At 40.1% G+C, this 14,356-nt stretch overlaps 3 protein-coding genes across 3 annotated transcripts; 2 read left to right on the top strand and 1 right to left on the bottom strand.

The window, feature by feature from the left end:
* The first annotated feature begins 3,078 nt into the window (after window positions 1-3,078).
* LOC137748186 (uncharacterized) lies at window positions 3,079-5,056 on the top strand. Its single transcript, XM_068488328.1, has 3 exons — window positions 3,079-3,252; window positions 3,487-3,869; window positions 4,197-5,056. Exons 1-3 carry the CDS (start codon window positions 3,079-3,081, stop codon window positions 4,735-4,737), a joined length of 1,098 nt encoding a protein of 365 aa, XP_068344429.1. The 3' UTR covers window positions 4,738-5,056.
* A 2,448-nt stretch (window positions 5,057-7,504) lies between these two features.
* LOC137740528 (pentatricopeptide repeat-containing protein At2g15690, mitochondrial-like) lies at window positions 7,505-9,763 on the top strand. The gene has a single exon (XM_068480377.1). The coding sequence runs from the start codon at window positions 7,709-7,711 to the stop codon at window positions 9,317-9,319; it is 1,611 nt and encodes a 536-aa protein (XP_068336478.1). The 5' UTR covers window positions 7,505-7,708; the 3' UTR covers window positions 9,320-9,763.
* Window positions 9,764-9,897: 134 nt separating this feature from the next.
* LOC137740534 (mitochondrial carrier protein CoAc2) lies at window positions 9,898-12,545 on the bottom strand. Its single transcript, XM_068480381.1, has 7 exons — window positions 12,239-12,545; window positions 11,480-11,565; window positions 11,189-11,396; window positions 10,958-11,084; window positions 10,664-10,848; window positions 10,458-10,580; window positions 9,898-10,373 (listed from the first exon to the last, which is right to left on the bottom strand). Exons 1-7 carry the CDS (start codon window positions 12,395-12,397, stop codon window positions 10,230-10,232), a joined length of 1,032 nt encoding a protein of 343 aa, XP_068336482.1. The 5' UTR covers window positions 12,398-12,545; the 3' UTR covers window positions 9,898-10,229.
* Window positions 12,546-14,356: the final 1,811 nt, after the last annotated feature.

Raw genomic sequence — 14,356 nt, 5'->3', positions numbered from 1 at the left:
GACCACACTCAAACCCTAAAGGGTTGAACATTGGAGGGGCATCCTAAATCATGTCTCCCCTCTACCCTAGAGTTTCTTCAAGGATTAGGACCTTAGAGGTAACATGTTTCCAGTGCCTTCCTTTTCTTCAAGTCAGAAATAAAAGACTTGCTTTTAGTTTTCTTTTAAGGCTTAAATGTCAAAATGGTATTTGTGTTATAGCCATATGGCCAATTTAGTCCCCGTGTTTTAAATTTTGGCTAATTTAGTTCTTATGTTTGTCTCTGTTAATCAATTAAGGACATTTCATTCAATCTCTTTTAAAAAATTCAAAAGAAAAATCATATGAGAAATAATTACCCTCTCTCATTATAAGAAATAAAACTTTCAATGTGAAAAATGATTAAGGTTGTGAACTAGAAAAGAGAGGAGTAATGTTAGGGAGGAGGTCAGAGAGTTGGGAGGAGAATAATTTTTTCTTTTAATTTTTAATTTTATTTCATTTCAAACTAAATAAATTATAATTATACATATGTTTATAATAATTTTTTTTATATATACAGAAATTAGATTGAAATGTTCTTAATTGGCTAATACAGATAAACACAAAAACCAAATTAACCAAATTAAAAACACGTGGATTAAATTGACCCGATAACTAAAATACAAGGACCATTTTAATATTTAAGTCTTTCCTTAAAGTAACTAGTGATTCGTACATGCATGGGAAACATGGGCACGTTTTTTATTGTAGCCTTCTTCATAAAAAGTTAAAAATCATGAAGTGTTCTTACTTTTGATCATAGTCAACAATATTGACCGATAATACTACAAAAATCAACTTATTCTATACCAAACTTTGGATATGAAAATTCAACCAAGCTAGATATGAAACGAATGAAGTATTATTGTATCAGTCGGTACGAAACGCATTAAATATTATCATATCAGTCGATAAGTATCTGGCTTATATTATTCCTTCTTTCTGAAAAAATTAAAATTATTCTCTCTTTCTCCAAAAAATGTACAATGTAGGGTATCCTAGGCAGGTAAACAATCGGCAAATAATGAACTTTGTAGACCTGGAATCTTAAATTTAATTAAAGTCTCGATCGATTTGCTTTTCCCTTTATCCAAAGGAATTTTCAATGTGCAAAACTTTGGTGCGTTAACTTTAGCTTGATAAAGTTGGCCATGACGAGAGATATATCGAGGAAGCAACAAACATGCATGCATGCTTGATTACAACTTTGATGTTGAGATATACATATGTGACATGTCATCAATCAAGAAATATACGTTAGAATACAAACGGTAGGATAATTACATTGTTTATCTAAATACAAAGAGAGAAATCAAACTTGCATACAGAAAATAAAGCATACCGTTCTAGCTAACTCGATTAAACCTGTATCCGCTCATGAAATTACCTTTCAAGACAACCTTATCAACCTAGGCCAAAGCTTTCAGCTTCATGATTAGTGAACGAAGACGGTGCACTGACTTTCAAAATACATAAGTGCATGATATGCACAAGCTTTTGCTGTCATCTTGTCTCCATCAGGCGTGATTAATTTATAAAGATGCTCTCATTGTTCAGTATCATATTCCTGTTTCTTTGCTGACCGTTATTCATTTTCAAGTAAATTGTAGATATCATCCCTTAACATCTAACTCAATCGAAGCAATGATCGCTCAATTAAAAATCTATTACCATTGGTCCATCAACTTTAATTCAACTGGAGAAATGGTTCCTTAACTTTAACCAAATTGTAGCAATAGTCATTCCAATCGTTTTGACAAAAATTTTGATGTAGTTGACGAAAATGACCATAATTACACACTTTGATGAGTTGAGGGACCCTTATTATATAAATGGTTATTCCAACATAACTTATTTTGACAAAATTTTGACGAAATTGATGAAAATGACTATAGCTACACATTTTGATAAATTGAGGGACCAATGGTAATGGATTTTTAGTTGAGGGACCATTGCTCCAATTTGATTAAAGTTGAGGGACCATTGTTACAATTTACTCTTCCTTTTCGTTACCAAAGTTAAGTTGAATTTAGGGCTTCAAGCAATGTATTTTATCATGTCAAAGCGTTTGCCCTTGTGATTATCACATTAGTTTTTTAGGGCTGGTTTGGTATTGCTGTGCTTTGAAGAAAAAAAAAACTAGAGAATAAGCAGCTGTGAAATAAAGCAGCAGAGTGTTTGGTAAACTTTTTTGTAAAAGTGTTTTTGAAAAGAAAAAAAAGTAGTATTATAGTATTTGATAAACTTTTATGTAAAACAGATGTGAAAAAAAGCTGGTTTTTCAAAGCTGAGTTTTGCAGCTTTGTGTTTTTGGCTTTTTTTCACCCAAAACTGTGGAAAAAAGTTGAAGTTGAATGTTTACTAAACATAAAAAAGCTCCCAGCTTTTTTTGATAACCACTTTTTTTTTAAAATCACTCAGTACCAAACTAGGGCTTAATCTCCCGCACTCTTTCTTTTAAGTGCATACAAAATTATAAAATATTCAAATTAGAATGCAGATGCGAGCTTCAAAATTGTTATCCTTATTCAAAGTTAGCTTTTTGACGCACTCTCATTGGCTTTTTAGTCTACGACATGGAGTGTGATATTGAGGGATTGATTTTTGTTTAGTTTGACTAATTTCCCCATGTTAGAGCATCTCCAGCAAACTAGTTAAGGAAGAGACTGAAAAGTACTCATCTTGATTGTGAACAGTAACTAGCTAGCTTTAGCTGGGAAGAGGAAGTTAATTTTTTTGTGAAACATTAAAAACTATAAAATTGTACTGTTTGTGGGCTTCCAGAGACGGAAAAAAGGTTTGGGTTGTTAAGTTTAAGGAAAAATAAGATTTGAGTCATTTAACTAGTTATATAACAAAATTTTAGTTAGTATTATTGGCGATGCTTTTATATTAGGTTTTTTTTCTCTTTAAATATTTTTGAATTAAGGGTGGTTTTTTGGTATTTTCCTATTTTTATTTTGTTGAGAGAAAGTCATAGTGAGTATGTGCCATAGGCCAAGCCTTGAGCCCAGTTTAGGCGGGCCGTTTTCTTTATTCCATTTTACATGGGCAAAATGGTCTTTTATGAGGCGATAATCTCAGCGCTGATAAAGGGCTCGATTAACGGTCGTTTTCTGAAAAGGAGGCACGAAATCTCAAATGGTAGCCGGCAATTCGACCGTTGCCGTGTCAAGGTTGAAGAGAGAAGATTGCAAGCGCGACCAAACACGACTCTCCACAATTGGGAGGTAAATTTTCTCCCTTTCTTATGAAATTGTAATTTTTGTTAATTAACTTTAATCTAGCATTTGAGGATAAATTTGAAATCGTAAAATAAATCCATTGTAATTAATTATTGAACCAAAAAGAAGAGATAATGTTCTTAAACCACAGAAGGTAAAGCAACCACTTAACCTGCGCACATACATCGCCCCATTTCACTGCTAGCCCTCCACTATCGTGTGCAGCAGAAGCGGTAACCATTTTCGATACGATGCCCGCCGGCGACCTCAGGTGCACGGAGTGGTCCTCGGACGCCGAGGGCGAGGCCTGGGTGTGGACCCAGATCAAAGCCGAGGCGCGTCGCGACACCGAGTTGGAGCCGGCTCTGGCCAGCTACCTCTACTCGACGATACTCTTGCACTCGTCGCTGGAGTGATCGCTGTCGTTTCACCTGGGAAACAAGCTCTGCTCCTCCACCCTCCTCTCCACGCTCCTCTACGACCTCTTCCTCAACACCTTCTCCTCAGACCCCTCCCTACGCGCCGCCACCATCGCCGATCTCTGCGCCGCCCACGAACGCGACCCCGCCTGCATCTCGTTTTCTCACTGCCTGCTCAATTACAAAGGCTTCTTGGCCTGTCAGGTAATTGATTTAATATTTAGGGCTGGTAATTTAATTTTCTGTTGAATGCCGAGAAAATATGAGGAAAAATAAAGGAATTGGCTTGATTTTTTGGCGCATTAATTCAGGTTAGTTAATTTCCTGTTTGGATTCCGAGGAATTGAATTGAAAGAAATGATTTAAATTTTTTAGCGTGAATCGAGTCAGGAGGTAGTTTTTTGTTTGGCTTCCGAGAAAATGTAAGAAAGATTGCACGAATTGATTTTATTTCTAGGTGAGCATTGAGTCAGATAGTTCATTTTCTGTTTGGGTTGCAAGAAAATTGTAACGAATTGATTTGATTTATAGGCGCACCGAGTGGCGCACAAGCTGTGGATCCAGAACCGCAGGCCGCTGGCGCTTGCGGATCGCGGACGTGTTCGCGGTGGACATTCACCCGGCAGCGAGGATCGGAAAGGGGGTGCTGTTCGACCACGCGACAGGGGTGGTGGTGGGGGAGACGGCGGTGATCGGAACAAACGTGTCGATACTCCACCACGTGACGCTGGGAGGGACTGGGAATGCCGGCGGAGATAGGCACCCGAAAATTGGGGATGGAGTTTTGATTGGCGCGAGCGCGACGATTTTGGGAAATGTGAAGATTGGGGAGGGCGCGAAGATCGGGGCGGGGTCGGTGGTGCTGATTTATGTGCCGGCGCGGACGACGGCGGTGGGAATTCCGGCGAGGTTGGTTGGCTGGAAGGAACGGCGGTCGAAGCACGAGGATGTGCCTGGGCAGTCCATGGAATACACATCCTTTATCGGGGAGTGGTCCGACTGTTGTGCCTTGGCTGATTATCTTCACCAACATACAAACTCACAGTTAAATAGTTTAAAATACAAGAAATAAAGACACCGAGAAATTTACGAGGTTCGGCAAAAACCTGCCTACGTCCTCGGAGAGATATTGCTCTTCACTATGAGAAAAACAGTACAAGTTACACATGAGTTAAATCGACATAACCCAATCTCATATCCCTTGTACACCCACTCACAGAATTTTCCCAATAGCCTCACTCTACCCCAAGAGTTCTTTCACAAGAGACCTTTCACTCTAGCTCTCTTGATTTCTCTCACCCGTGCCCATGGTAGAGCCAAATGCTCTCACCATCTCTTTGGATGCTTTTTCTCCTCTTGCAAACCTTCTCCCTAGGCAAGCATTTAAATAAAAATCAGCCCCTTTTCTTCTCCTCCTTTCTTCCACTCGAAAGCCAAATAATTATGGCTTTGAAAAAGCCACAAAACAAGGAACAAATCAAGCCACAAAACAAGGAAACATAATCCTCATCATGATGTTCCCTCGTCAATATTGTTTTGTTTCCTAGCCTAATTTGGCCACTATCCAACAATCTCCACCTTGGCCAAATTCGAAAACATCATAGAGACTCGAATCAACACTCACCATAAGCACCCAAAGTACAAACTAAGGACAACAGTAACTAAATCAAATTCCCCAAACTTTCTGGTACTCATAATGATCTCCACCTCGACTCAAACTGTACCAAAGTCCATTGGCCTTACGTACCAGCATGCACACTCTGAATTAACCTCGTTGGTCCTGTTCCGATTCAGTCACTGCCAATGCATGTGCAGCTGCTGCAAGCAAAAAAAAAAACATTTAGCTTCAGACAGGATCTCGACACATCCTCGTCTCCTCTAGCAGGTTTTCCTCCTCTTCATTGTCTGCAACTTGGAAACTTGTCAATGCACCCATTTCCAGCAACACCCGTCGAGCCAGACAAACATTCCTCACACTTCTCATTCTTCAGGACCATCTCATCACCTGTGAATCCCATAGCTCCACCTGCTGCAAAACCCATGCAACACTTGAGACTATACATCACCAGGAGATGTGTTGCTTCGAGTACCTAGAGGGCATACTCGAAGTCTTCCGCCACAAAATTGTTGCTACCTGGACCAAGATCATCCTTTCTTTTTCTCAAAGGACAATTTATCTTTTTATGCCTGAATTCTTTGCAGTCATAGCATTGTGGTCCCTTGCCTTTGGAGCTTGATTTGAACCTGCTGTCTCTCTCAAATCCTCCTCCCAATTTTCTTCCATGATTCCAACCTTGAACAGCTAAAGCAGTCTCGTGCCCACCATCAACAATGGTCTTCCTCTTTTGTGTATCATAAGACACCAAAGAAGCCTGCACCTGCTCCAAACTTACTGTATCTTTTCCATGCAATAAGGTTGTCACAAGATTCTCATACGAATCTAGAAGTGAGGTAAGAAGTAAGAGGGCTTTATCTTCTTCCTCAACCTTAACATCAACTTTCCTCAATTGATCCAAGTATCCATTGAACACATTCATGTGGTCCATGAGATTCCCGCCTTCATCCATCTTCAGCTTGTACAGCTTCCTCTTCAGATGTAACTTGTTGGTCAAACTCTTAGCAATATAGAGTTTTTCCAACTTCTCCCACAGTGCAGGCGCAGAATCTTCATCCATAACATTGTTGATAATGTTATCAGCTATGCAGTGTCGAATCGTGCTAACACAACGCGACTCCAGCTCCTCCCACTGGTCATCTGTCATTTCTTTAGGCTTCCCATCTTTTCCCTTCAAAACTCTAACCAAGCCTTGTTGAGTCAAGACATCCTTTACTCTTATCTGCCAGAGAGTAAAACTGCCATTCCCATTAAACTTCTCAACTGAAAACGACATGTTTGTAGTCATCATGGTGAATAATAAATCTGAACCTTCAATGAACCAAAGCTTCCAACAAAGCTCTGATACCAATTGTTGTGCCTTGGCTGATTATCTTCACCAACATACAAACCCACAGTTGAATAGTTTAAAATACAAGAAATAAAGACACCGAGAAATTTACGAGGTTCGGCAAAAACCTGCCTACGTCCTCGGAGAGATATTGCTCTTCACTATGAGAAAAACAGTACAAGTTACACATGAGTTAAATCGACATAACCCAATCTCATATCCCTTGTACACCCACTCACAGAATTTTCCCAAGAGCCTCACTCTACCCCAAGAGTTCTTTCACAAGAGACCTTTCACTCTAGCTCTCTTGATTTCTCTCACCCGTACCCATGGTAGAGCCAAATGCTCTCACCATCTCTTTGGATGCTTTTTCTCCTCTTGCAAACCTTCTCCCTAGGCAAGCATTTAAATAAAAATCAGCCCCTTTTCTTCTCCTCCTTTCTTCCACCCGAAAGCCAAATAATTATGGCTTTGAAAAAGCCACAAAACAAGGAACAAATCAAGCCACAAAACAAGGAAACATAATCCTCATCATGATGTTCCCTCATCAATATTGTTTTGTTTCCTAGCCTAATTTGGCCACTATCCAACACCGACTATATTATATAGAATTTTAAAAATTAATTTCTTTTCGGTTATGACGGTTATGTTAGTTATTTCCCCGCCTCTAATGTTTCAACAGTGCAATAATCCTTTGTTTTGTAGTTCCTTTTTTTTTTTTCAATTAAAAAGGAGAATATTAATTACTAAGATGTTGTATGTGGAAGGATGTTGGTTCAATTAAGTTAAAATGATAAAATTCTAGATTAATTCGTTCGATTCGTCTATGTCGATTTCTTGTAACATTTGATATTATTCTTATCCCGCAACTATCTAACAAGATTTGTCCTACGTCAACGATCTCGTCGAACAAGATACTACTAGTATGAAGTAAATGGACTTTAATGACAAATTCGAACAACTCGTCGACCGACCACTCACATTCCACAATCATCCTGCAAGATTTGTTCCAAATTAGAGAAAACCTGATCGAACAAGATGCTAATGTGAAGTAAATGGATTTTTGACAATAGAGTTCAATATTTGAGGACCAAGCCCATGTGCAAAGCACACAATGAAAAAATGACCCAATTTTCCCCCATCAGTTCCACATCTGCCTTCTCTTCGCTTTTCACTGGTCGTAGCAGTTTTACCACAACCATGGCTTCTCTAACTTCTCTTCCCCCAACAGGGAACTACATCGTCTATACCCGGTTCAAATCCCGGGTCAACCGGAATCCGCACGACCAGCTATTTCTCAATCCCACTCTTTCTTCCGTCCTAAAAATCCAACCTTCTTCTACCTCCTTCAACCCCGCCCCATTCAAACCTCTCTGCACCTCCGCTGTCCCCAGCGCCAACAATCCCAGAGTCCGCCGCCGCAATAACGGCTCTTCTCCGCCCCCACCCACAACATCTGGCGCCAATTCCCAGTACAAGACCCAACCTTTACGCAAGGACAACAGGACCCAACAACCAAATGAACCAAAAGTTGACAGAAATGAATCGAACACCCAAAATGTGAGCGCCCCACTACGTATGAACTCAAAAGATGTGGATTTGATGCGTTTGTGCGAGGAGGGTAAGGTCGGAGAAGCGTTGGAGTTTATGGGTCGAGGTGTTTCCGCCGATTACGGAGTTTTCTGTGCGTTATTGGAATCGTGTGATGGATCGAAGTCGCTTGAGATTGGGAGGAAGGTCCACGAGTTCATGAGACAGTCGCCGTTTCGCAGGGATATTGAGTTGAACACTAAATTGGTTCAAATGTATGGGAGATGTGGGAGTATGAGAGATGCGCGCAAGGTGTTTGATAGAATGCGCGAGAGGAGCATTGGTTTGTGGCATTCGATGATCACTGGGTATGCAGTGAATGGGCAGGGTGACGAGGGGATGCTGTTGTTTGAACAAATGAGGAATTCGGGGTTGGAGCCCGGTAAGGAGACTTTTTTAGTGGCGTTGGGGGCGTGTGCTAGTGCGGAAGCTGTAGAAGAAGGGTTTGCGCTCTTCAAATCAATGAAGAATGAGTATGAGATTGTACCGGAGATTGAGCATTATTTAGGACTTATTGATGTTCTTGGGAAGTCTGGTCATTTGAATGAAGTCGAGGAGTTCATTGAGAAAATGCCATTTGAGCCTACAGTTGAAGTTTGGGAGGCTCTTAGGAACTCTGCGCGAATTCATGGAGTTATTGAACTTGAAGATCGTGCGGAGGAATTGTTGGTTAATATTGATCCTTCTAAGGCCAATGCTGCCAAAATCCCATTGCCTCCGCGGAAGAAGCACTCGGAGCTTAACATGCTAGAGGAGAAGAATAAGGTGAGTGAGTATCGGAGTACAAACGAGGCGTATGAGAAATTGAAAGGTTTGAAAGGACAGATGAGGGAAGCAGGCTATGTGCCGGATACAAGATACGTACTTCATGACATCGATCAGGAGGCAAAAGAGCAGGCATTGCAGTATCATAGCGAGCGTTTGGCAATTGCTTATGGTCTGATCAGTACTCCAGCCAGGCAAACTCTGAGGATAATTAAGAATCTTCGAATCTGCGGTGACTGCCATAATGCGATAAAAATCATGTCGAAGATTGTTGGGAGGGAGCTGATCGTTAGGGATAACAAGCGGTTCCATCATTTCAGGGATGGGAAGTGCTCCTGTGGGGATTACTGGTAAACTTATCCGCAGTTAGTTGATAAAGCTTTCAAGAGACAAGGCTGTGGTGCAAAGTTATGTAATGTTGAATGCTCCGCAGCAAGAAAATTCAGAGTAAGTTTTTTGGCTGGAAATCAACTTTGTCAAAATTTATGAGTGTCGTTCGTTGTAGATTATTCTAGTACTTAAATTCATTCACACTTAATAGAAAACAAATAAACAAGATGTTTTGTTTGCTCGATTAATTCTATGTTTTATTTCTGAAAGCATGTGTCTGGTGCTGTGTATGATTCCTTTCCTTTGTTATATCCTGGAAAAGAAGAAAGAAAAAGTGGCAACTGCTAATGGGGACTGCAAATAGTGAAGAATCATGTATAGAATGAATTCCTTTTTCGCCGAAAAATGGGAAAAAATGGAATCTGGTTCTATGGCAGTGGTGAATAATTGTGAAACATTGATTCGGTGCAATTCGAGTTTCTAGAACCAGTATCTTCAAGCGAAAAGATAGTAAGATGAATCACGAAAGTAAGATCAGGATTTATCAGAAGTAAAATTAACGAAGAGATCTTAACCGCATAAGATAATGACAATCCGCCGAATGCTTAAACTCATCTCGAAGCTTATTATTCAATTGAATAAGAATCTTCTATCCTAAGTATACATTGCCCTGTTTGGATACCTCTTGTACAAAGTAGTCTAATCGACGATTTCTCCTACCTTAATCGGTGGAACTAGAGCTTTTACGATGTCTAAGGGAAGGGTTTAACCTACTGATGGACTATTATTCAGCTTCAAAGAATGAAATGTACAGCTGAAAATGGTATGGTTGGTACAACAAGTCAACCTAATTCACGATTTAGAAGGGAAGGAAAAGCTCCGAATCATTGTGTAGGACTTTTGTTTGAAGTTAAAATTCCGAAAGAAAATGTAACTAGGAGTCAAGGGAGGATGGATGGGTACTTCTTTTGTTGGTTACCACTTTTCTCACAGCTTCAGCTTCGTCCCTTGATGGAACTCGAAGGCAGGACTTCATTATATCGTAAACTGTGAACCCGATTGCCACAGATGGTACGACCTGAATTACACATACAAAAAACGTGATTAGACACGAAAGACAATGGGAAGTTTCTGTGAAAAGAATGACTAGGTTCTTTACTACCTTCAAGTAATTGATGCTAAGTCCTGAAAACAATTGCTTCCATCCTTGCTTTTGAGCGATCATAACAAGGGTTTCCATTGTTCCTTTCATCTCTGGGCTGCTGGATACCATGATTCTTTGAACCTGTTTGCAGGATTTTCCCCCATTAATGTCACAAATTCTTTTAATTCAAACATCATTTTGAGGACCATTGAAAAGCAAATTACCTGCATCTGCCTCCTCACCACATCAAGGGGATACGTAAAAGTCTGGCCTAATACACCAGCAACAGAACCACATACGAGTTTGAACACAATACTCTTCTTGTGCTCCGGAGGGACATGGCACTTCATCTCCTCGTAGAAGTAAAACTTCAAACCGGCATATGGGAAGATCCCATAAAGCGACGGAGCTGTTAATAATGTTAACGCATTAAATGCAGAATCCTTACAAAGATCACAAAAACTATAGAAACACACAAGGACAGCAGTGGATGAAACAAGCAGTTTTCAAATTCATACCAACGCCACGGTAGAGGCCTCTAAGTCCAGCCTCTCTGTACGTCATTGAGAAACAATCGAGAATTCCTTTATATATTTGTTGAGAATTCAGTACCCCTTGAGCATTTAACTTCTGTGAACCAACAACCTGCAGAAAAGTAAAAAAATGTGGCTGTACTCAAAAAACCTTTTTTGGGGTGTAACAACCAACTCCAACACTTGCGAGAGGTTTGTCAGGATTCAGTTAGTAACCTGATAGGCCAACTTTGTGCGAACCAAATCAAGAGGATAAGTAAAAAGCACAGCTGTTCCTCCAGCAAAAGATCCTGCCACAAGATCAAGACCAGGTCCCCGCCCAACGTCAGGATAGGTGAGAATAATCCATCTGCGGTACTGCTCATAGGTCATATAATGGAGGGCTGCATATGGAACAATTCTTGCGACACTAGCTCCATTTCCCCTGTACGAGAACTCATTAGTTGATCGAAAACTTGAAAACACCCTTCACATAAATGACTCATTACTCAAGACTCAAGTATCCACCTGTAGAAACCCATGGGCCCTTCTGTCCTTGCAATTTTCTTAACGGATCCAAAAAGCCCGATGCTCTGGTATTCTGCTCTTCTGGTCTGCAAAAGATAAACAAATAAGCTATCATATGTACTTATCGACAAAAACTTACTGGTAAATCCAGTTAGAGTTAGCAACTTGTTTCTGATTGACATGTGAAAGAAGAGGGCAATCTTAACTTCTATTGCCCACCTCGGGGAAGAACACAAAAATCCGAGCCACAAAACTTGCAATCGAAATTAACACAGGTACTGAATACAAATTCTCTCCTTTTGTTTTAGTTTTCGGATAGGGGAAGGAGAATTGAATGGCATGGTATCCAAAAGTTATCCATCTAATATCTATCCGGAAAGGCAAAAACCTTACGGTGTGTACTGACCATGGAAAAAAACAAGTATCGGGAAACCGAACCGAATAAAACAAGCCCTTGAATCAACTTATTTGATCACATTGTTACTCAATCAATCAAACAGCCAACAGAAACCCATTTGCACAATCCATTCAATTTTGAACTGCTTCACTTAAAAGTAATCATCTTTCATCAAACCTCAAACTACCCAATGAACAAATCCAAGAAACTTAAACACCCAACAGACTAAAACTAAAAATGCATTACTAATCTCTACAGTTCCCAAAATCAAGAAGCAAAAGTTTCAGTAACTTCCCCGGCAAAAAGAAGGAAAGAACCAAATTGATGTTCAAATCTCCAGAAGAATTTAACGCAATTGTCACCTGAAACAAAATCTTGATGCGCTCGAGTGGCGCAACCACTGTTTTTGCAACCCCGCCGGCGACGCCACCGGCGATCAGCTCCTTGGCGAACACAGGCATGGACTCTATCATCCCGTCCAGGTACACGTTCATCTCTCTCTCTTCCCTCTTCTCTGACATTGCAGCAAACTTGGAGAGAGAGAGAGAGAGAGATTCTGGGTGTGTGATTGAAGGAAGAGTTGGAGAAGAGAGGAAGGAATGGGTTGAAGAATCGAAACGTCTCCTTTTGTGCTGCTTGTGGATTTTATATGTATCGGGTGAAGAAGAAAACGTTTCTTCAAGTCAGAGAAGCACACGCTTGACTTTAAGATTCCCCTTTTTTTAATGTAAGAGAGAGAGAGAGAAGAATTGTTGGGTGCGGAGTTTTTGTTCAGCTGCTTTCAGTTCTATTTTATTTGTTTAGATCAGGACCGTCCAATTAGTGGGCTAGTTTTGAATCATGGCCCTTTGAGGATAGTAATTGGGCACTCAAAAGAGTTCGATGCAGTGGAAGGATTGACAAACGTCAAATTTACATTAACAGAAGTGGTAAAGCCTAGTTAAAGCATTTATTTATAAAACATTAAATTCTGATTAAATTAGTGAAGAACTTGTAATTCAATTGAGTAAGAGCATTTACGTAAGTGGCGGTGTTCAACCTTCCTCCTGTCATGATCAATTGGATCCATTACTGTATCTCGTTCTCCAAATTCTCCATTTCTGTAAATAGTGAATTGACGGGATTCTTTGCTAGTAAGAGAGGCTTGAGACAAGGGGATCCTTTGTCCCCTTACCTTTTTGTTATTGCTATGGAGGTGCCCTCTTTATCAATTGCCTCTAATATAAATGCTAGCCCTTCTTTCAAATACCATTGACGCTGTGAGGCAGTCCAGTTTGCTCATATTTATTTTGTTGATGACCTCTTTATGTTTTGTGGAAGGGATTATCATTCAACTAAGATCTTGAAGGACTCTTTATGCGGCTTTAATTCTTTGTCTGGTCTTAAGGCCAACCCAACTAAAAGCTCAATTTTTCTTGCGGGTGTGGACGAGATGAGCTTCCAGAATTATGCTTCTTTTCAATTTTGCCTTAGGAATGTTGCCTATTCGCTACCTTGGTGTGCCTCTCATTTCAACAAAGCTTAATTTGCAAGATTGCTCCATTCTTACCGAGCGCGTTGAGGCTAGAATTAGAGCTTGAAGAGAACAAGGTCCTCTCTTTTGCCGATCGTTTACAACTTGTTCAATCTGTTCTCTGTAGTATGCAAGTTCTTTGGGCCTCACACCTCATGCTCCCTAAGAAAGTTCTCTGTGATATTGAGCAAAGGGTCCGAAAATTTTTATGGTCTGGTAAGCTTTCGGGTCATTAAGTTGCTACAGTTGCTTAGGATGATGTGTGTCTTCCTAAATCTGAATGAGGTATTGGGATTAAAAAATTGATTCACTGGAATAAAGTGCTTATGGTTAAACACATCTGGAACTTGCTCATTGATGAAGACAATATTTGGTTTGTCTGGGCTACAATCTATCTTTTGAGAAATATGAACTTTTGGCAGATTAAGACCCTCCAAAATTGATAGTGGAATTGGAGGAAGCTTCTCCGATTGAGAGATTCTATTCGGCTTTTCTTTTTCCACAAAATTTGAGATGGTAAGGGAACATCTCTTTGGTATGATAATTGGCATCCTTTAGGTCCTTTTGTTGTCAATTAGGGTTGCCATATCATTGCTGATTCCAGGCTTCCAAAAACTGCTTTGATTTGCAATATTTGGAATGGTTCTAATTGGTACTAGTCTAATAATTCTTCTCATGAGTTGTTGGAAATTCAAATTTCTATGTCTAATATTGTGGCAAATCCTAGCTTGGGTGATATGATTTGATGGACTCCTTCGTTGTCTGGCATCTACACTATTGCTTCTGCTTAGGATAAGTTTCAGCAATCCAAGCCTACGGTAGGTTGGTCTTCTTTAAGTGTCTTTTTACCGATGGTATTTGGTCTTCGATGCTATTAAAGTGCGGTGTCCCTTGGCCTCTTTTTGTCATGTGGGTTACTAGCTGTTGCAAGGGAAAATCTCTATCATCGATAGTTTTGAAGTTAAGT

The sequence above is a fragment of the Pyrus communis genome, chromosome 1 (assembly GCF_963583255.1).
Source record: "Pyrus communis chromosome 1, drPyrComm1.1, whole genome shotgun sequence".
Taxonomy (NCBI): domain Eukaryota; kingdom Viridiplantae; phylum Streptophyta; class Magnoliopsida; order Rosales; family Rosaceae; genus Pyrus; species Pyrus communis.
Note: the sequence above shows the minus strand (reverse complement) of the source record. Positions and strands in the feature narration are given on the sequence as shown.